Below are 21,989 nucleotides of genomic sequence, written 5' to 3' on the forward strand. Positions count from 1 at the left end.
TCTTTGCCTTTCTTCATGGGGACAATACACTAAGGCAACTTGATCATTTAAAAATAACAACAGGCCGAGTGTGGTGGCTCACGCCTGTAATCCCAGCACTTTGAGAGGCCGAGGTGGGCGGATCATGAGGTCAGGAGTTCAAGACCAGCCTGGCCAATATGGTGAAACCCGTCTCTACTAAAAATACGAAAATTAGCTGGGCGTGGTGGTGGGCACCTGTAATCCCAGCTACTTGGGAGGCTGAGGCAGGAGAATCGCTTTAACCCATGTGGAGGTTGCAGTGAGCCAAGATCATGCCACTGAACTCCAGCCTGGGTGACAGAACAAGACTGTCTCAAAAATACATACATACATACAAACAACAAAAAAGCTTAAAAAAAAAGAAAAAATTAGCTATAAATCTAAATAAAACGTAATTCATGCCCAAGTAATAAAAGTCATAATATGGTCAATGAAGATGATAATTTATAATCTCCAAAACATTACTTCTCTCTTTACTCAAGATCTTTCTTTTTTTTAACCTCTAACCTTCACAGTGCCTAACACTAAACAAATACCCAGTGTGTATGAAAATACTTAATTAAAGAAATTTCAGTTCAGTTCCTTTTGCACATTTAATCTGGAGGAAAAGGGAATGGTTAATGGAAATTCCTGGATACCAAGACAGGCTGTTAACTTTAGTGTTAAAGCAGCTCCTTGCCAAACAGTTAAAGTCTAAAGCTACAATTTCTATTTATCATAAAACTCAAAATATTTGAGCTTTATTCTGAATACAAAATTTAAATGATAACCCTACCCCCACCCCAAGCAACTGTATTTACCTTAGCCATGACTTCTGGATCTGGTTCTTCCACAGGGTCAGCCCATTCAACTGTAACTACATTTCCCCATACTTTTACTTTTCCACTCATCAGCCGGCGTCTGGCTTGTGCTGCTGACTTGTGATCCTCATATTCAAGGAAGCAGAACCCCCGATTCTTCTTTTTGTCATCGGGTTGATGATAGAGAATAACGTCCACCAAACCCTCTGTTAAACCAACAGCCAGATATATAAGCCAAAAGCATCCACCACACATCTAGTGATTAGGCAGACCTAAATCCACTTGCTGACGAGCAAAAAATAAGTGAAGCAGCCTCAAAATGAGTCACTAATTTTGTAGACAACTAGAGACAATTAGACCAACATAATTAGATATGGGGTTTGGGACAGTATTTAATGTTCCTTTTTAATTTTAGGGGTCCTGAAGGTACAGTAACATATAACAAATCTAACTACTGTATTCTGAAGTTTAACATGCTACAATGTTTTAGAATGTTTGATATAACATGACTTTATAAAAGCACTAACAAGGATCTTAAAAACAAATTCTTAATATAAGCCCAAGAGAACTAACTTTTGACAACTAATCATGGCCAAAAATCTCCTTGAAGGTAACTTAAAAGTTACTATTTTTACCAAGAATGGAAGTAACCGCTAAATATTAGTGTTCCTCTGGTCTTAGTCCTTTGCCCTGTCTCTCTATATGTGTTCTTTCTAAACAATGCTCAGCTAGCCCTACTTTTAAATATTATCCATACCTTTATAAATACTTAGTTTTTTTTCCTAGCCAAGACTTCTCAAAGCTTCAGATGTGCCTACATTCTTACTTGATGTATCCTCTTTGATGTCTTAGATATTGCAAATTTAACAAGTCCAAAACCAAACCACCGTGGCCAAAATCTGCCTTCCCGAGACTTCCTATCTAATAAGCAGTGCCATTCACCTGGTTCTGAAGCCAGAAATTAGACATTCTTGATTCTTTCCTTTACTTCATCTCTCCTATCCAGTTCCAAACTCATTTACTTCTTTCTACCTCCACTGCCATTACGCTAATGGGTAGTACTATCTGTACTAGTATGACAGCTTCAACTAATTCATCAGCTTCCACTCTTGCCCCTCTCTCCAAGCCCCCATCCAGAGCAGTAGGAATAATATCCCATAAACATGAAACAGGTGTTATTTCCTGCTTGAGACATTTAAATACCTTCTCATTATAAATACAATAAAAACTCAACTCCTTACATGGCCAATAGAAGCCCTGCCTACTTCATCTCATACAATTCTACTCCTAATTCTACCTTTTAATAACACTGCCCTCCTCAGTTACTGTAATACACTGACTTCTCGCCTTGGAATCTTGGCATGTGTTGCTGTCTTGGAATACACCTCCTTTTGCTCTTTGTACGCTACATCCTCTTCACCTTTCAGGTGCTGGTTGACATGTCTTCTTATCACAAAAGTCTTACAGAACCATCAAAACAGGGATAGTAGTTATTCTCTTGAAAAATATCCTGTATTTCCTGCTTCAGTGTCTTATCACAATGTCTAAATATTCCTTTAATTTTTATTTTTTATATTCTTGGTCTTATCTTCTTTCACAGGATATAGGATCTATGAGAGCAGAGAATATGCCTCTTAGCCACCAATGTAACCCAGGCACATAGCACAATGCCAGCATTTAACAGGAACTTTAATAAACACCTGCTGAAAGAATGAGTATGACCACAAAGCCAGAAGGAGCTATAGATAATAAAGTGATAAGGTTAAAGAACTGTGCCAGTAGGGGCATTTGACCAACACAATATAGCGGGTGGTGGCAGTGGTTACAAAGTGGGACACTAGAAACCAAGAGATCTAAGTGCATACAGTTTCTGGTGACTAGATCCAGAATGTAATCTGGATATGGTAGAGCTGAAGTAAAGGACTAAAGGTGACGTCACAGAAGCAGGTAGGAGTCTAAGGCCTTGGATGGTTCACGAATGTAGATATATCAGGAATAAGTCCATTTAGGGCAGAAGAAGAAGACGGTAAGCCAGAAGCAATCTTTAGATTAATGAAAGACTGAAATCAGACGAGCAATGAATGCCAGCTTCAAGGAAAGGGAAAACATATGTCTGGATGATAAAACTATAAAGAAACAGTGGTTTTTACAAGGGGAGGCAGTGGTCCATAGCAGTGCTTTTAAATCATTATGTAGTATTAGATCACAACCAGAGTTTTTAAAAATGAAATAGAATAATACAAAATAAATCATGTGTAATAAAAGGACAGTTTTGTTGAATTGTTTCCATCATATATGTGTATAGAACTATGATATAAAATCTACTCAATCAATTCCATGGATTTAGAATTGAAAATTTTTTTAAATCTGATCTAGACAAGGCAATAGGGAGGGAGTAAGAACTTTCATCTTCTTGGTCCTAAAACACACTGATTATCAAGGGGAAAAAAAAGCATTTACTTGAAGGTTATAGAGCAAAAGCTCCAGCAAAAGCCAAGGTTCAACTAAGACAAAGAAGTGAAGGGGACAGTCCAAGAACTGAAAGATATAAAGGAACTTACTTAAATCCAAACCACTATAAAGTAGAAAGGAAGTAATTAAGACACTTTAGACTTGAATTCTTAATTTAATACATACAACTCCTCAGTTTTTTTGAGCACTTATAAGTAGTACAACACATTTCCCAAAAGAATTTCTAAATACATTTTTGTTTTACCTGTGACTTTACTGAATTCTTCCAGAATGTTTTCTTTAGTCTTATTCTTCGGAATGGATCCAACAAAAAGTCTGTTGTTTGCCACAGAAATGCACACTCCAAGGTGTTTACCAGGGCGAATTTCATAGCTGTCACACTGCAATGAAGAAAAGAACCAGAGACCCCAAAACCACCCCAACCTCAGGACAACTGATCTTAATCTAAAAAATACAACAATTTATGGCCAAACGCTCCCTGGCTAATCAACTCACCAAGTTCCCTCATGCTTTCCACAATATGAATGTATATGTTAAACTTCATTGTTATGGTCTCACTTGTTTTAGTTTGGTTTTGTTAACCTTCACTGCTCTTCCATATAAAAAGGACTCAGTTATTCACTTTATTTTTTAAAATATCTTATTTCATGTTTTATCTATCTGAAAATGTTTTTCTAGAGATTTTTTATTAAAAAAATCCTGATTACTCAGGGTCCTTGGAAATGTTATTAGATATAGTTAAGCCATAGTCAAAATTACAATTACAACAAGGACTGATTACTCAGGGTCCTTGGAAATGTTATTAGATACAGGTAAGCCATAGTCAAAATAACAATATGTAACTATGTTTAATCAATGCAAAAAATATTAGAAAAATTTCAAATTCTACAGAAGTCACAGAACTCTAAATGTATAAGGTTTTAAATTGTCTACCAAACACAATACTTTCAAAATTTTATAATATTTTCAAAAATGTTTTATTTAAAACACTATAGTGGATTTCCTTGATAAATTTTAGAGGGTTTTTTTTTTTTAAAAAAAAAAAAAGATGGAATCTCACTCTATTGTCCAGGCTGGGGTGCAGAAACATGATCTTGGCTCACTGCAACCTGCACCTCCTGGGTTAAAGTGATTCTCCTGCCTCAGCCTCCCAAGTAGCTGGGACTACAGGCATGCACCACCATGCCTGGCTAATGTTTGTGTTTTTAGTAGAGATGGAGTTTCACCATGTTGGCCAGGCTGATCTTGAACTCCTGACCTCAGGTGATCCACCTGCCGGTCTCCCAAAGTGCTGGGATTACAGGCGTGAGCCACTATGCCTGGCCAATATTAGCTTATTATACTTTAACGTTATTTAACCATTAGTTTACCAAAATATATTATTATTAAAAATAAAAGCATCCAAAGCATCCATATACTGCCAAAAATGAAAATTTAATATTAAATAAACAAGTCTAAAGGAAAAATTCATAATAAAACCTAAAATCTGGGTCAAGCTAGGAGTAGAACTAATTTAGACAGCAGTAATGAAACCAAAAGCCTTAATGAAAGAGGTTACCCATTCTAGAAAGGCTAGAACTAGACTTAGTGAGGTCTTCAGCTATCATGCAGGAGTATGACAAAAATTAATGACATTGTCATTTTAAGATACTGACATAGTTGTGTCTTAAACACAGTAGGAGTGAAGATACATTTGATCTGCAGAACTTTGGTTACTACTACTACTGGTCTGAAATGAGTACCAAGTGGTTAAAGGCCCTAGAGAAAGGAAATTAATATTAGACTGGCTAATAAATAGAAGAGGAGAGAAAGATTAAAAACAGAGAAGACTCAAGGGCCAAGAAACATAAAGAAAGAACAAAAATACACTTAGAAAATATGAAATAAATTATATGATTAGGCTGTAACAAAAATAAAACAGATTTACAACTGTTTTCTGAATTGAATCCTAAAAATCGCTGTCATCCACTATTATGTTCCCCACAGCCCATTCCAGCCTTCATTATACTTAAGAATCCTAAAATTTAACATCAAGAATTGACATCTTTTTGTCTAAAACCAAAAGACATGCATAAGCCAAATACTCATATGAAACTTCTGATATTAATCAGTCTAATAGATAACTTCTTAAATCAATGGGAGACTTCCTATAAAACATTACTTCTGGGTTATTTTCAGTTCCTTTTTTTCTTTTAATAGTCAGAAAAAATAAAGCAAAGATCACATATCAACTTAGTATTAAAAGCTTTCAAATCAACTACTGAAAATAAAATAATGTTAACGGCAAACATTTTTGAATTAGTTTATTCCCTCAAATAGTGGATAATTATCACATACCAGTTTCACAGCTTCCTGTGCAGCTTCCTTTCCACAGAAGGTGATAAATGCATACCCTCTATTCTGACCAGACAGTGGATCCATCATAAGACGCAGATCCCAAATGGGTCCAGCTTTCTCAAAAAGGGGCACCAACTCATCCTCATATAAATCTCTTGGTATTTTACCTACAAACACCTAAAATAAAACCCCCTTATTAGAATCCAACAAAAGCATTTGATTTTAGAGCCATAAAGTCTGTTGTCTTTTTTTTTTTTTTTTTAGAAGATGAGGGCAGAAGATGGTTGAAAGAATGGAACAATTTGAAACTAACAGTTGACTTGCAGAGCTAATCCTAATTTTTATTATAATGACCTTAGGGTTATCAAAGAACAACAGTCTCTTGAAAAATGGAAACTAAGAGTGTAAAATTTACTAAATTTTGAATTTTTATAGTTTGACCTTTTCTCATAAAAACAGAATAAAGGAGGCCACACACAGCAGTTCACATCTGTAATCCCAGCACTTTGAGAGGCCGAGGAGGGTGGATCACCTGAGTCCAGGAGTTCAAAACCAGCCTGAGCAACATGGCAAAACTCCATTTCTGTAATTTAAATTTAAAAATGTAATTTATAAATTAAAAATCAATAAAAATAAAACAACTGAATAAAAGATTGACATAGCTCTCCACAAGTTATCTCAACTCTAAAATCTTTACTACTTAAAAAGCAACCTCACCAGGCGTGATGGCCCATGCCTATTATCCCAACACTTTGGGAGCAAGGCAGGCAAATCATCTAAAGTCAAGACCAGCATAATCAACATGGAGAAACCACGTCTTTATTAAAAATACAAAATTAGCCAGGCATTGTGGCGCATGCCTGTAATCCCAGCTACTCAGGAGGCTGAGGCAGAAGTTGCAATGAGCTGAGATTGCACTCCAGCCTGGGCACCAAGAGCAAAACTGTCTCAAAGAACAAAAGGTGACATCAATATTTTTCAGGAACTCCAGCGCTTCAATCTATTCCTTTCTCTATCCAGATATTAAATATTAAATTTTAAGGTATGAAAAAAACCTCTTCACCATTTGAAGAATTTGTGATCTATCTTTAATTACAAAATTATACAGGATTAAATTGTAATATACAATGATAAATTAAAAATTATAGTCAAAACCCCTCATTTGATACCAGATTACCATTTTCTTCAAGCTTTTGCAATGTAAGCAACATTAAGACTCACTTTCACTGCTATCTGGTAAAACTTGAGGTGTTCTTTTTGAGCCTTAACATGATTCTCACACAACAGTTACTGCAATTCTTCTAACTCCTAAAGGTCCCCAATCCTGATTCACTAAACCTCATTCTAAGGATACCACATGAGAAAGTCACTGATTTCTTCATATTCTTACCTCTCACAATGTCTACTTTAACTTCTACTGCATGCGCCTCAGAGAGAGAGAGATCTACCTCTTTTCTAAGGTTAACTCCTTAATCTCAATAAATAAGCCCACTTCTTCTAACCAGATTCTGGAAATAACTGCAAACCGTTATTCCTTCAACACTCCTATTTTGCTCAGTACCATCCTTCCCTTCCTACTGGTTCCTTCCTCTATCTCCAAACAATCCAAAAACAAAATACAACAAAACACTCCTCACTTTAGCCTATATTATATTTATTGCCTTTCTCTGTTAAATGTTTAGTATATTTTTGAGACAGGGTCTCACCCTGTCACCCAGGCTGCAGCACAGTGGCATGATCATGGCTCACTACAGCCTCAAGCTCCCAGACTCAAGCAATCCTCCCACCTCAGCCTCTTGAGTAGGTGGGACCACATGCTCTTGCCATTATGCCCAACTAATATTTGGAGGTGGGAGTGGGGGGTTAGAGATGGGAGTTGCACTATGATGCCCAGGCTGCTCTCGAACTCCTGGGCTGAAGCAATCCTCCTGTCTTGGCCCTCCAGGAGGATTACAGGAGGTGTAAGCCACTGCACCCAGCCTGTTACATGTTTTGAACACAACGTCCATAACGGTCTTTTCACTCACACAGTTATTTTCAACGTATCTATATGCTTAATACTGTGAAGCCAAAGAAAAGTATAATTATGGCATCATCGCAATTAGGGATACAAAACACTGTTGTATGTGATTTAAGTGATGGCCCTGAAGAAGCATCTTTCTAACAAAACCATACTCGGAAAAGCATACAGCATCTATGTTCTCTTTAATCCTCTAAAACTGGTTTCTTTCTCTAACTCAGACTGTGAGTTAGATGTCACTAACAACCTGCTAATAACCAAATTCAAATGTCTTCGTCCGGGCCAAGCGCAGTGTCTCAAGCCTGTAATCCCAACACTTTGGGAGGCTGAGGTGGGCAGATTACCTAAGGTCAGGAGTTCAAGACCAGCCTGGCCAACATGATGAAACCCTATCTCTACTTAAAATACAAAAAATTGGCTGGGCATGATGGCAGGTGCCTGTAATACGAGCTACTCAGGAGGCTGAGGCAGGAGAATTACTTGAACCTGGGAGAAGGAGGTTGCAGAGAGTTGAGATCATGCCATTGCACTCCAGCCTGGATGACAAAAGCAAAACTCTATCTCAAACAAAAATAGTCTTTTCCCCCTCAGTTCTTATCATCCTTTTTGTACAAGTATTAACACTGGTGATGCAAGCACTACCGTAAAAGATTTTTCTTCCCTTAAGTTTTCAGAATTCTTTACCAACCTCGTCTTTGTACCTTTAAATCTATGATGAAGACATGTTGTAACAAATGATTTTTTCTAAAAGTCAAAATGATTAAAACCCACCTTTGTCAGTTGGCTCCTGATTGCCTCCATCTACCTTTAGAAGAATATAGTTTGTTTCTCTCCCCTCCTAGCCCCACCTCCAGGTGACTGAGGAACTACTTCCCTAAATAGACACTTCAGATGTTTTCAATCCCTCCCATTACCACCATATCCAATTAATCTTTAAAGTATCTGCTTGAAGTTGCTCCATGGAAATGCCTAACCTATACAAACATATGGCTCCCACCCTACTCACAGAACTTGTATAACACAAATCTTTCATGAGACAAGTAATCAAATATACCTTGGACTTATGCGCCATATATTTTTCTTTTCTTTTTTTTTTTTTTTTGAGACGGAGTCTTGCCCTGTTGCCCAGACTAGAGTGCAATGGCACGATCTCAGCTCACTGCAACTTCCACCTCCCAGGTTCAAACGATTCTCCTGCTTCAGCCTCCCAAGTACGTGGGACTACAGGTGCCCTCTACCACACCCAGCTAATTTTTGTATTTTTAGTAGAGACAGGGTTTCACTATGTTGGCCAGGATGGTCTCGATCGCCTGGCCTTGTGATCCACCCACCTCAGCCTCCCAAAGTGCTGAGATTACAGGTGCGTGACCTACCACGCCCAGCTGCCATATAGTTTTCTAGATTCTAGAAATACAGTGACTACCACAGACAAGGTCTAGGCATTCATGAAGTTTATATTCTACTCAGAGAAACAGACAAAAATCAAAAAGTAAACTGTATGGGTTGTGCATGGTGGTTCACATGTGTAATCCTAGCACTTTGGGAGGCTGAGGTGGGGAGATCACTTGAAGTTAGGAGTTTGAGACCAGCCTGCCCAGTATGGTGAAACCCTGTAACTAAAAATCCAAAAAATTAGCCAGGCATGGTGGCACAAGACTGTAATTCCAGCTTCTTGGGAGGCTGAGGCAGGAAAATCACTTGAACCAGGGAGGCAGAGGTTGCAGCGAGTGGAGATCGTGCTGCTGCATTCCAACCTAGGCAACAGAATAAAACTCTGTCTCAAAATAAATAAATACATACAAACATACATAAAAAGTGATTATATGATTTTAAGAGGTACTACTTTTTTTTTTTCAGAGACAGGGTTTCACTATCTTGGCCAGGCTGGTCTTGAACTCCTGACCTCGTGATCCACCCGCCTCAGCCTCCCAAAGTGCTGGGATTACAGGCATGAGTCACCGTACCCGGCCAAGGTACTAAATGTTAAGAAGGAAAAAAGAAGAAGAGGGGATAAATGATGGAGCAGTGTTTTCAGTAGAAGGGCTTCCCTACAGGGGTTAATTTGAGCTGAGATCTAAGAGAAAATTAACTAAAAATCTGAGGAATGTGAGGAGGCAGAGGAGGCAGTATCTCATGCCTATAATCCTAGCACTTTGGGAGGCCAAAGCAGGAATATCACTTAAGGGCAGCTAGGAGTCCTAGACCAGCCTGAGAAACATAGCAAGATTCTGTCTCAAAAAAAGTAAAAAAGAAGAAAAGAAAAAAATCTGAAGGAAGAGCATTCCAAGCTGAGGGAACAAATACAAAAGGCTGTGAGATGTGAGCATACTCCACATATCTGATGAATAGCACACAGGCAAATGGCTGGAATGGAAGTGACAGTGGTGTGAAAAGAGAGAACAGGACCAGAGTAAGTTAAACCATGGTTAGGCATTTCTGCTCCCAGATGTGTTGGGAAGCCATCAGAGTTTAGAGCAGAAAAATGATTGGGCAGACTTATGTTCTAAAAGGTACATTTCAACGACTAGGTAGAAAATGGATGGTATGAAGAAATAGGGTAATTGGGTAAACAGGGCAATCTGGAAAAGAGAGGCAAGTGGCTTGGAAGAGTAGGGTGATAGCTATGAAGGTGATAAGCATGTGAGCAACAGTGAGTTTTCGGCAATAATGGATTCAAATCTACATTTTAGTTACCTTGGGCAAGTTTTGTTTCTTTTTTTTTTTTTTTTTTGGAGACAGAGTCTCGCCCTGTTGCCCGGGCTGGGGTGCAGTGATGCGATCTTGGCTCACTGCAACCTCCGCCTCCCAGGTTCAAGCGATTCTCCTGTGTCAGCTTCCTGAGTAGCTGGGATCACAGGCGTATGCCACCACATCCAGCTAATTTTTGTATTTTTAGTAGAGATGGAGTTTTACCACGTTGGCCAGGCTGGTCTCTAACTCGTGACTTCGAGTAATCTGCCCACCTCGGCCTCCCAAAGTGTTGGGATTACAGGTGTGAGCCACTGCATCTGGCTGAGTTTCTTAAGCAATGAGTCTCAACTTCCTCATGTGGGCTGGGCATGGTGACTCACACTTGTAATCCCAACACTCTGGGAGGCTGAGGCAGGTGGATCATGAGGTCAGGAGCCTGCCACCCAGGCTGAAGTACAGTGGCACAATTACAGTTCACTGTAGTCTCGACCTCCAGACTCAAGTGATCCTTCCACCTCAGCCTCCCAAGTAGCTGGGACCAGAAATGTGTTCATATTGCCATGCCTGGCTAACTTCTTTATTTTTTATAGAGACGGGGTCTCCCTATGCCAGCCAGGCTGGTCTCAAACAGCTGGGTTCAAATGATTCTCCTGCCTCAGTCTCCTGAAATGCTGGGATTACAAGCATGAGCCACCACATCAAGCCAACAGAGTCTTTTAGGTATCTATTAGGATTCTTAATATTATCCAGCTCCCACTTACATTTGCTATCTTGCAAATATACCAGTTTCTCATACATAATACCATTCGAGTGCTATAAAGTCATATACTTTAGGTCTCTGTTGAATACACTGGGGTTCTATACCACCACCATGAATAAACCAAAGAATGAGATCTCAATCTACCATTTCTTTCCATTATGCTGCAAAACATCAGTGCTATGCTCTGCAAACAGATAAGAATTTATTATACAGTCATGACCTCCATGAATACTGCTTACATTAATGGAAACAATTCAAAACACAACTAGGCCAGGCATGGTGGCTCATGCCTGTAATCCCAGCATGCAGGCAGATCACGAGGTCAAGAGTTTGAAACTAGCCTAGTCAACATGGTGAAACCCTGTCTCTACTAAAAACACAAAAATTAGCCAGGCACGGTGGCATGTGCTTGTAGTTCCAGCTACTCAGGACACTGAGCCAGGAGGATTACTTAAATCTGGGAGGCAGCGTTTGCAGTGAGCCGAAATTGTGCCACTGCACTCCAGCCTGGGTAACAGAGTGAAACTCCATCTCAAAAAACAAACAAAGAACAACAACAACAAAAAACAGAACTTGCTTCCCAAAGCAGCTTAACAATACTAGCTGAAGAATACAAAACTACTACAACTGAGTACGTCTGAGAGCTTAGACACACTAAAAAATAATTTCAAAATTAATATCTATTATCCTTGTATATTTCTCATCTCAGGACAATACTTAGCAGAATGTCTGTTAATGAGTGCTCATCAAATGAGTTAATTTATTTACAGTAGATTTTATCCAAAAATGAGGTATCATAGTCCTCTCATAATTTTAATACTGCAGTCTCAGACACTGACCCTAACTTCAATCTCCTCAATCAAGACCTAAAAATATATAATGACTGAAAGAAAACATAAAAGAACAAAAGCCAAAACTTCACAACATCAAAAATGACAACAATTAAGACCAATTTATTAAATCTACTAGCAATACAACACATTAAAAACCTATTTTTCCTGATTTTTCAAAACTTTAGTTGGCAACAAATACAGGCACAATCTCATGAAATCTAACTTTATGAGAGAAACCTGAAACTTTACACTAGGATTTTGCTGAAAGTAACTGCTTAACGGGAGTGGTTTTAGGCTAGTGATCTCATATAGGGATTTTGCTAGAATCGTATTTGTTGTACATAACAACATTTAACCTACAGAAGAATGCATCTTTCGCCTAAAGAGACAATGCAATCTAACAGAATGCATACGTGTTTTACAATTAATATACCAACTATTTGTTTCAAACTGGTTATTTCCAAGTTTATATTAGGCTAGGCATGGTGACTCACACCTGTAATCCCAGCACTTTGGGAGGCCAAGGTGGGAAGATCACTTGAGCCCATGAGTGGAGACCAGCCTGGGCAACACAGGGAGACTCCATCTCTACAAAAAAATTAAAAAAAATAGCTGGGTTTCACTTTGGGAGGCAAGCGGGATCACCTGAAGTCGGGAGTTCAAGACCAGCCTGACCAATGTGGTGAAACCCCATCTCTGCTAAATATACAAAATTAGCCGGGCATGGTGGCATATGCCTGTAAACCCAGTTACTTGGGAGGCTAAAGCAGGAGAATCACCTGAACCTGGGAGGTGGAAGTTTCGGTGAGCCAAGATCATGCCACTGCACTCCTGCCTGGGCAACAAGCACAAAACTCTGTCTCAAGAAAGAAAAAAAAAGGGTGGGAGGACTGCTTGAGCCAGGAGGAGTTTGAGGCTGCAGTATGCTATGATCATACCACTGCACTCCAGCTGGGTAACAGAGACCATTTCTATAAAAAAGTTCCCTGGTATAGCAAGTTACTTTTTTTCAGCACATAGAAAAAAAATAGCCTAAGTCAATTCTCCATTTGAAAGACTAGCAGGAGTTCATGACCAGCCTGGACAACTTGGTGCAACCCCATCTCTACTAAAAGTACAACAATTAGCTGAGTGTGGTTGTGGACACCGGTAGTCCCAGCTACTCAGGAGGCTGAGGCAGGAGAATCACTTGAACCCAGAAGGCGGAGGCTGCAGTAAGCTGAGATCGCACCATTGCACTCCAGCCTGGGCGACAAGAGCGAAACTCCGACTCAATCAATCAATTAATAAAGGATTAGAACGGGCTACCAAGAATGCAAACAGAAAACCCTTTATGAAGACACAGATGGAGGAAGAATTGTTTCTTTGTTCAAGTATGGACAAATGTACTCAACCTTTTATCTGACTCCACATCCTTCCCTTGTGCAAGCGATGCCCATCAATAATATCTCTCTGTAAATACTAACTCCCTTCTGAGTGACAGGTGAGTCAAGGGAGAAGACAAGCACAATTCTAAATTACTGACATTAAAAAAAAAAACTTGGCTGGACACAGTGGCTCACCCCTTATCCTAACACTTTGGGAGGCCAAGGCAGGTGATCACCTGAGGTTATGAGTTCAAGACCAGTCTGACCAACATGGTGCAACCCCATCTCTAGTAAATACTAGAATTTAGTAGAAAAAATTAGCCGGGTATGGTAGTGCATGCCCATAATCCCAGCTACCTGGGAGCTGAGGCAGGAGAACTGCTTGAGCCCAGGAGGTGGAGGATGCAGTGAGCTGAGACTGTACCACTGCACTCCAACCTGGGCAATAAGAGCAAAAACTCTGTCTCAAAAGGAAAAAAAAAACAAAACTTGGCTGGGCACCGTGGTTCATGCCTATAATTTTGGCACTTTGAGAAGCCAAGGCGGGAGGTCTGCTTGTGTCCAGCAGTTCGAGACCAGCCTGGGCAACATTGTTAAGACCTGGTCTCTACAAAAACAAAAACAATCCCCAAAAAGCAAAAACCAAAATGAAGCAGCAGGGCGTGGTAGTTCATGCCTGTAATCCCAGCACTTTGGGAGGCCAAGGCGGGTGGATTACTTGAGGTCAGGAGTTCAAGACCAGCCTGACCAACATGGTGAAACCCCATCCCTACTAAAAATACAAAATTAGCCAGGTGTAGTGGCACACACCTGTAATCCCAGCTACTGGGGAGGCTGAGGCAAGAGAATCACTTGAACCCCGGAAGTGGAGGCTGCAATGAGCTGAGATCGCGCCACTGCCCTCCAGCCTGGGCAACAAGAGTGAAACTCCATCTCAGGGGCAGGAAAAAAAAACAGAATAAAGCAACTCAATCTTCCAAATAATTTTACTCCAAATATATAAAATGATGTGTTGCTAGTAGCATGGTTTTAGCAACCCGTTCCAAGAACTCTATATTATATTCTGATATAAAGTGTGTGGATATCTACTAGTCACAACATTATCCATGCTCATAATGGCAGCAAAACTCCCATCCATACACATGGATATCTAAAAAATAATAGCAGGTACAGTTTGAAAGGGATCAAGTATTTTCCCCCTCTGTACAGTATCTACATAGTAGACAAAACACTTTTCAACCTGGAAAGATCTTGGCAAACAGCTAAAGAACACTTACCTCTGTTCCAATTCCCGGTTGCATGCCAGAGTACACACTGTCTGGTGGAGGACCACCATACTTCCTCTGTCCCGTGGTTACATCCAGAGTATAACCAGTTCTCTCAAGCAAGGCCTAGAGATAATTATACATCTCTTTATACTTGAATACTAAATTTCAAACACAAGCATCAATGTATTAATCTTTTCCAAAGTACTCCAACTTCCTAGGAAATATATTTTTATGATTAGGTTAAAAAAAAAAAAAGTCAAAATTCACACTAGTTCCCCATACATGTTTCTACCAGCGAGTCTTTTCAAATAAAATGTTCTCTATCCTCAAAAAATTAGCATAAGTCTTACCTCCTTCATGCAGCTTCTCTTGTTTACTATTACTCACATCCCTCTCTTCCTAATTTCTTTTTTTTTTTTTTCCCTAAGATGGAATCCTGCTCTGTTACCCAGGCTAGAGTATGCAATGGCATCATTTCAGCTCACTGCAGCCTATGCCTCCCGGTTCAAGCGATTCTCCTGCCTCAGCCTCCCAAGTAGCTGGGATTATAGGCATGTCCACCACGCCCGGCTAATTTTTCTTCTTTTTAGTAGAGACAGGGTTTCACCATGTTGGCTAGGCTGGTCAGGAATTCCTGGCCTCAAGTAATCTGCCTGTCTTGGCCTCCGAAAGTGCTGGGATTACAGGTGTGAGCCACCGCGACCAGCCCCCACTGTCTTTCTAGTGTACTCAAGGTCCCATAATTGAAGCTTTGTTTGATCCTTTTGTTTTATACTCCTGCCATATCATAAGCACCACAAGAATCAGACAATCAGACAAGAATCACACAGTACAGACTAAAAACATTTGGCAATTACCAAATTAGTCAAGTTTCAAAAAATATGTAAAATCTTGTGTTTCCTGATTACCAACCTTCCTTACATTCTATTAGGCATTAAGAGGAATCAAAGAAAAGAAGATAAAGTCTTTGCTCTCAAGGAGCTTATGTTATAATTGAGGCAACATTTACATAAAGAGCCTACAGAACAAAACACACAATGGCAAACAAAGAAATGCAATCTATGTAGAAAAGAGAGAATTTTACAATTCAGGTTTTTTAAATTAGACAATGTCAGAACTACAAGAGACTTTAGATATCATCAAGTTCAATGAACTAGGGTTCCACAGGGATGCATGTCTTCGGCCTTCCATTCCTCCACTTTCAACTGAAACAGAGCTCTCTACTTTTAAACATAGAAATAAATGCAATAGAAAACAGGGCTCCCCCAACCCCTAGGCCATGGATAAGTAGTGGCCTGGGCTGCATAGCAGCTGTATCTATATTTACAGCTGCTCCTCCTCCTCTCTATTTTTGGCATTACTGCCTGAGCTGTGAGCTCCACCTCCTGTCAGATCAGCGGCCGAATTAGATTCTCATAGGAGCGTGAACCCTATCGTGAACTGCACATACGAAGGATCTAGGTTGCAGGCTCCTTATGAGAATATAATGCCTTAAGATCTGTCACTATTTCCCAGTACACCCAGATGGGACAATTTAGTTGCTGGAAAACAAGCTCAGGGCTCCCACTGATTCTACATTATGGTGAGTTGTATAATTATTTCATTACATATTACAATGTAATAATAATAGAAATAACTTCAACATAAAATATCTATTTCAAATTAAAAAGTCTATCACAGACCAGGCATAGTGGCTCACACCTGTAATCCCAGCACTTTGGGAGACTGAGGTCGGCAGATTCCCTGAGGTCAAAAGATCGAGACCAGCCTGGCCAACACGGTGAAACCCCGTCTCTACCAAAAGATAAAAAGAAAATTAGCTGGGTATGGTGGTGCATGCCTGTAGTCCCAGCTATTCAGGAGAGGGAGACAGAAGAATCGCTTGAACCCAGGAGACAGAGGTTACAGTGAGCTGAGATCGCACTACTGCACTCCAGCCTGGGCAACAGAGCAAGACTCTGTCTCAAAAACAAAACAAAACAAAAGTACATCACTACAGTAAGACAGAGTATCCATTATAAGGAATCAGGTTTACTGGTCTTTCACTAAAAGCGTATATTTACCTTTCAAAGCTGTTTATCTAAGTAACAAAATGGTAATAATAATGGCTCATGGTTAAATAGTTCTTACTATATTCCAGGCATTATTCTAAGTGCTTTATATATGTTAAGTCATTTAATCCTTAAATAACTCTGTGAGGTAGTTACTATTACTCTTCCCATTTTACAAATAAACTGAAGTAACTGAAAATTCAAAAGGAGGAAAGCAGTTATAACAACATCTTTTTATCAAGAGAAAAGAAACAAAGTGCCTGGAAAATAACTGAACCAAGAGACATTATTGGATCAATCCAAGAAACTACCAGCAGAATCATCAATAAACGTACGTTGTTCAGGCCAGGCATGGTGGCTCATGCCTGTAATCCCAGCACTTTGGGAGGCTTAGGCAGATGGATCCCCTGAGGTCAGGAGTTCAAGACCAGCCTGGTCAACATGGTGAAACCCCATCTCTACTAAAAATACAAACATCAGCCAAGCACACTCACATGCACCTGTAATCCCAGCTACTTAGGAGGCTGAGGCAAGAGAATTGCTTGAACCCGGGAGGCAGAGGTTGCAGTGAGCTGAAATCACGTCACTGTACTCCAGCCTGGACAACAGAGCAAGAGTCTGTCTCTACATCATTCATGGCCATGAATGAGGGAGAATATGAATTAGGGCTTTTCGTTAAACATACAATTGAGTGTTGACCCCCAAAATTATCCTTCTTATGTAATTTCTCTAAATTATTTCATTTCTAAACACTAATTTTTAAAAGTGAAACTCTCTGGGAAACATGAAAAGAAGCATTTGACCTCATCATTAAATGTAATTTCATTGCAACTACCCAAGTCAAGTTTTACCTTGATCTTCGCTTCATCAGGTCCCTTTGTGGACTCTTGCACCTTGCTTCCCTGTTTCTCTCTCTGCCTGTAGGTCTTCATAACTCCACATAAAAATGCACTTTTGTTCTAGAACAGACAAGTAATTCAATAAAAAGAATCACCAAAAATCTTTGAAGGGTCAGTTATATAATTAAATTTAAATCTCAAAAGACCAGGATTTTAACAAAGTATTTACTGATTCATTAAACAAACATCTGCCCAGTGGTTACTACATTCCAGAGGCTGAAGCAGATAGCAGTAAGGCAGTACAGACCTCAGGGAGCTTATCTTCTCCCTGGGAAAACACAGTCTTCCATCTGTTGATAAGTGATTGCATCTAGACTATCTTTGCCAGATGTCTGAAACTATTCCTCCCACCTACATTTTCCTCCAAGATAATAAAACAGGATCAGATAACCCCCAAAAGTTAAAAAGCTGAGTAACATGTAAAAACCTATAGTAACAACCATCAAAACTTGACTTTAAGTTTTTAAAACAACTTACTACACAAAGGGGTGGGAGGAAACTTTCACTTTATACTTGTGCTTCTGAAATTCTGCCACAAGCAGATCTTTTTTTCCTTTAATTTTTAAAAGAAGAAGAGGTAGTCACAAAAAATAACCACTTCCCCACAGGAAAAAAACTAGTAAAATAATTTCAGCTCATTAATTATTCAAAGACATTTCTGAGTAATGACCTTACCTGAACATGTGATAAGTCACTTTCCTTGAACTGCTGTAGTACAGACAGAGCTCCTTCTTCATTAAATTCCCTGAGAGCATCAATTGCTCGTTCATCAAGATCGACATAAGCTACCAATCCTAAAAATTAAATTGAAAAGGGGTAACGTTATTGCAACAAAGGGGCAGTCTAAATTATTGTTTAATCAAGAAGTGTTATATTCAATATGATCACTAAAAAACTATACTTTCATTTAACTATATGCATATATGAAGCTATCCAAATACTACATAGAACGGTCCAGTACAAATATGCAAATAAAGATAAAATGTCAACAACCAAAAACATGAATTTCAATCTGCATATCCACAAAAGCTCTTCCGTCAAATCCTAACATCCATTTCCCACTCCCCCAAAGGTATAAGTCTTGGAAGTTGAATCTGACGTACATATTGTATTACAGATTATGCATTAACAAATTTTGGTTTATATTAGAGTAATAAGAATACACTGTACTTTTCAAGGATAAACCTTCAAATTACAAATGGTTACAGTTGATGCTAACCACATAAGAGGTGGGGGAAAATCTGAAAACAAATTTTACTAATTCTTTCCACTCTCCAGAAAGTATCAAAAGGCTTTCCCTTCTTAACACCAAAGATAAACTGAAATGCATTTGTTTATCTGAGCATCCACTTTGCTGCAGTCAGAATGTGGAAAGGCACAATTTTAAACTTCTACAAATGCAAGTGCAGCTTGATTTGTCAATTCTGAAAGTCACATTTGAAGGCATTCTTCGTTCTTCTGAAGTGACAAGCTGAGATTTAAAAGATGCTGTGGCATTCACAACACTGACTGTCAAGAATGACAATCTTTTTCAAATGGCAATAAAGACTTTATGGACTCACAAGTAAACTCAACAGAAAACATATACACTGCATTTCACATATGTAGTATATCCAACTGCACATAGAACATCTACTAATTTTAAAATATAATTTCTTAAGTCTATTAAGTTTATGTCATATTTATATATATGGGATATATTTCAGAATTGATCCAATGTAAAATGGAAATATTTTGTAGATTAAAACCCCCAAGTTCATATGAACATGAAAAGTGACTCCATTTTGGTAAAGCCAAAAAGAACTTTATTCTATACAGTAAATTTTAAATAAATGTAATGCCACCTCCAAAGTTACTTTGAAAAAAAGTTGCCATGATTTGTTTCAAAAGCTCAAAATGAGCATGTGTAAATAACTGGAGTTGCCTTCCTTGAATATTCCATACCACCACCCAAAGCCACAACTCAGGACACCCACCAATCCACTTTGTCAAACCAAGCCTAAGCCAAACCGTCAGCCTCTTATCGATAACAAAACACTCTACAAGAGAGCATCTCTAAGCAGATCACTGCCAATTCTCTATGGCAGAATATCACAGAAAGTTCCTGAGGACTGATTTTCAAATGAGACCATCACCCAGGAGTCATTTTTATAAGTCATTTTAATGTCTAAAATTATGCTAAGCTTTCCAGATTTAAAAATTTTTTAAGGACAAAAAAATAAACAACTATTTATTACTACTGTACTTAAGACACATTTGTGAGTGAGACAATTCAATTCTCTCTCAGAATCTGAATAGGCACACAAAACACAGAGGAAGAAAGTTTCCATCTATGGCCCCAAAGGAGGAGGACACATTTATTTATGAACAACACTCCCTAAGGGTAAATATTTCTCTCCCTCTTTAAAACTTCAAACCACTTACAACCAACTATATTAAGATGTTCAAATTTGCTTAAGCACTTAACCATGGCACTTCTAGATTTAAAAAAAAAGCAGCTCTTACAAACCAAACACTTCCAAATTACGGAGAGATGTGGATTTCTATTAGAAACTAGACAAGCCACAAACTCTCAAGGAGTCTAACATTTATTATGGTTTCAGACGATACAGTCTATCCTCTTATTATGCCACCTAATCAGACCTACTCTGATTTAACAATCACTTTAAGAAGCTAAAAGTAGAAAAGTAAAAGCAAAATGATGACTGATTTCGATTAAGAAAAAAATGTAAAATTCGGTATGCAGAAACATACATTTTAATGAGTGGTAAATCTAAGACAAATTGATGTGCTGTTCTGAAACAACTAAGACTGTATATTCAACACTAAGAAGGCTTCAAAATAATGAAATAAGAGTATCAAAGTCAAACCCAATATGCCTTCAATGAAGGGAAAGTAACAAACATTAAGCTCTACAGATCAGAAACAGTATTATTTAACCTTAAAAATCTATAAAATTCAAAGTGGTTTGCCCTCACTTTCATAACCAGTCAGAAACAAGAAATGCATATTATACCTGTCTGAAATATTTCATCAAGTCTTTCTGCCACCTTCTGTGGGAGGCCTGCCTCTATCAGTGTCTTGTAGTGTTCTGTGTGAGTTACACTGGAAGTATCCATTGGTTCTTCCTCTTCTTTTAACTGTACCGCATTACCATTCACCTGATTAGCCATTTTATTATGCTGCTGGAAAAAATTCAGGAGCTATATTACATTAAGCCAGAAATAACTAGTTTGTAGGACAATGCATGATTTATCTAAACTAATTTGTATACATGCTGCTAATAACCTCTACCAAAATAATAATTTATTCCTCCTGTGATGTAGCTGACCTAAATTGGCAATAATAATCCTGTAAAACCAAAGAAAATGTACATGGAAGCATTAGATCTTTAAGGAACTTCATGTACACCAGGTAAAATAAAGACTTTAATTTACTGAAGGTAGAATTGCTGATTAACAAAAGCAGCTGTTCTGTCCTGGTGAAAAGATCAACAAATCACTACAAATCCTAAAAGCCCCTCAGCTCTCAGTTCTTACACAGTTTTAAAAAGTTTTGGTTTAAAAACAGAATGAACACCCACAGACCACTTAATCAAGATTTAAGGACTTTCAAATTTTCCTGGCTCTGCTTCAAATACAGCATCGGTGTGAAATAAGTGCCCTGTTGTCTCTAGTTCAACATGCTGGTGGTTTGGGGTTCCTCCACCTCACTTAATACAAAACAAAACAAAACAAAAAAACTTGACATTAATTTTTGTTCTAAGATTAATTTGCTATTCCCATTCAAAGATTTAAAAGAAAAAATGACCAAGTTTAAAAGCTAAGCAATTGTTTTAAATCCACATAAAATACTAAGTGAGCTATAGTTTAGGTTGCTTCTCAAAAAAAAATGAGTACATGTTAAAATTTTCCTATCAGTAAAATAAAGACGTAAAAACATCTGAAGAACGGACAACTAAACTTCTACCAAGTATTTCAACAAACGTTACCTAAATTAGGCTAAACTTCAGATTTCTCAGATTAACCTACCAAAAATAATTTTGTGCATTCAGCCTGTAGGTAATGCTGAAATGGACTGATTCCCAGAAGAGAGAGAGAGTAAATATAAGCCATACAAAGTCAGTCTGTATTTTGCCTCAAAAGATAGAGAATTAAAGCGCATTTGTCTGTAGTGAAATTATAATGTGATGAAGATAATAGGCAGCAGAACAAGACATTGCAACATATACTAAATAAAAGACATAAAGGTGGATCTCAAGAAAAAGCCTACTTTTCTTGATGAAACTCAAGATACCTAGTCATCTATAAAGAAAATACAAGTCTCCTACAAAGCACTAAGACACATAAGATAACCACACTTCCAGACTGCTTATCAAACACTGTGCAATGTACCAGGTGCAGTTTTCTGGCTTAAAACAACTTCTTTTCACTTCAAAGTCCACTGATACTTAGTTGAAGTTAATGAAAG

At 38.5% G+C, this 21,989-nt stretch overlaps 1 protein-coding gene across 5 annotated transcripts in view; it reads right to left on the minus strand.

Annotated features, from left to right (window-relative positions):
* The window catches only part of HNRNPR (heterogeneous nuclear ribonucleoprotein R), a 32,139-nt gene that overhangs the window by 8,144 nt on the left and 2,006 nt on the right, over positions 1–21,989 (minus strand). For 2 of the 5 annotated variants that reach the window (XM_002750411.7, XM_035308109.3), the window contains exons 2-8: positions 20,536–20,701; positions 18,195–18,313; positions 17,472–17,579; positions 14,579–14,692; positions 5,631–5,807; positions 3,538–3,673; positions 822–1,027 (exon numbers count right to left, since the gene is read on the minus strand). In XM_002750411.7, the coding sequence (XP_002750457.2) occupies positions 822–1,027; positions 3,538–3,673; positions 5,631–5,807; positions 14,579–14,692; positions 17,472–17,579; positions 18,195–18,313; positions 20,536–20,692 (1,017 nt within the window). In that variant the 5' untranslated portion in view covers positions 20,693–20,701. Of the gene's footprint in view, positions 1–821; positions 1,028–3,537; positions 3,674–5,630; positions 5,808–14,578; positions 14,693–17,471; positions 17,580–18,194; positions 18,314–20,535; positions 20,705–21,989 lie in introns of all 5 variants that reach the window. The other 3 variants (XM_009000608.5, XM_078330723.1, XM_002750412.7) reach the window with 2 other exon arrangements.

Source organism: Callithrix jacchus, chromosome 7 (genome assembly GCF_049354715.1).
Source record: "Callithrix jacchus isolate 240 chromosome 7, calJac240_pri, whole genome shotgun sequence".
Taxonomy (NCBI): Eukaryota; Metazoa; Chordata; class Mammalia; order Primates; family Cebidae; genus Callithrix; species Callithrix jacchus.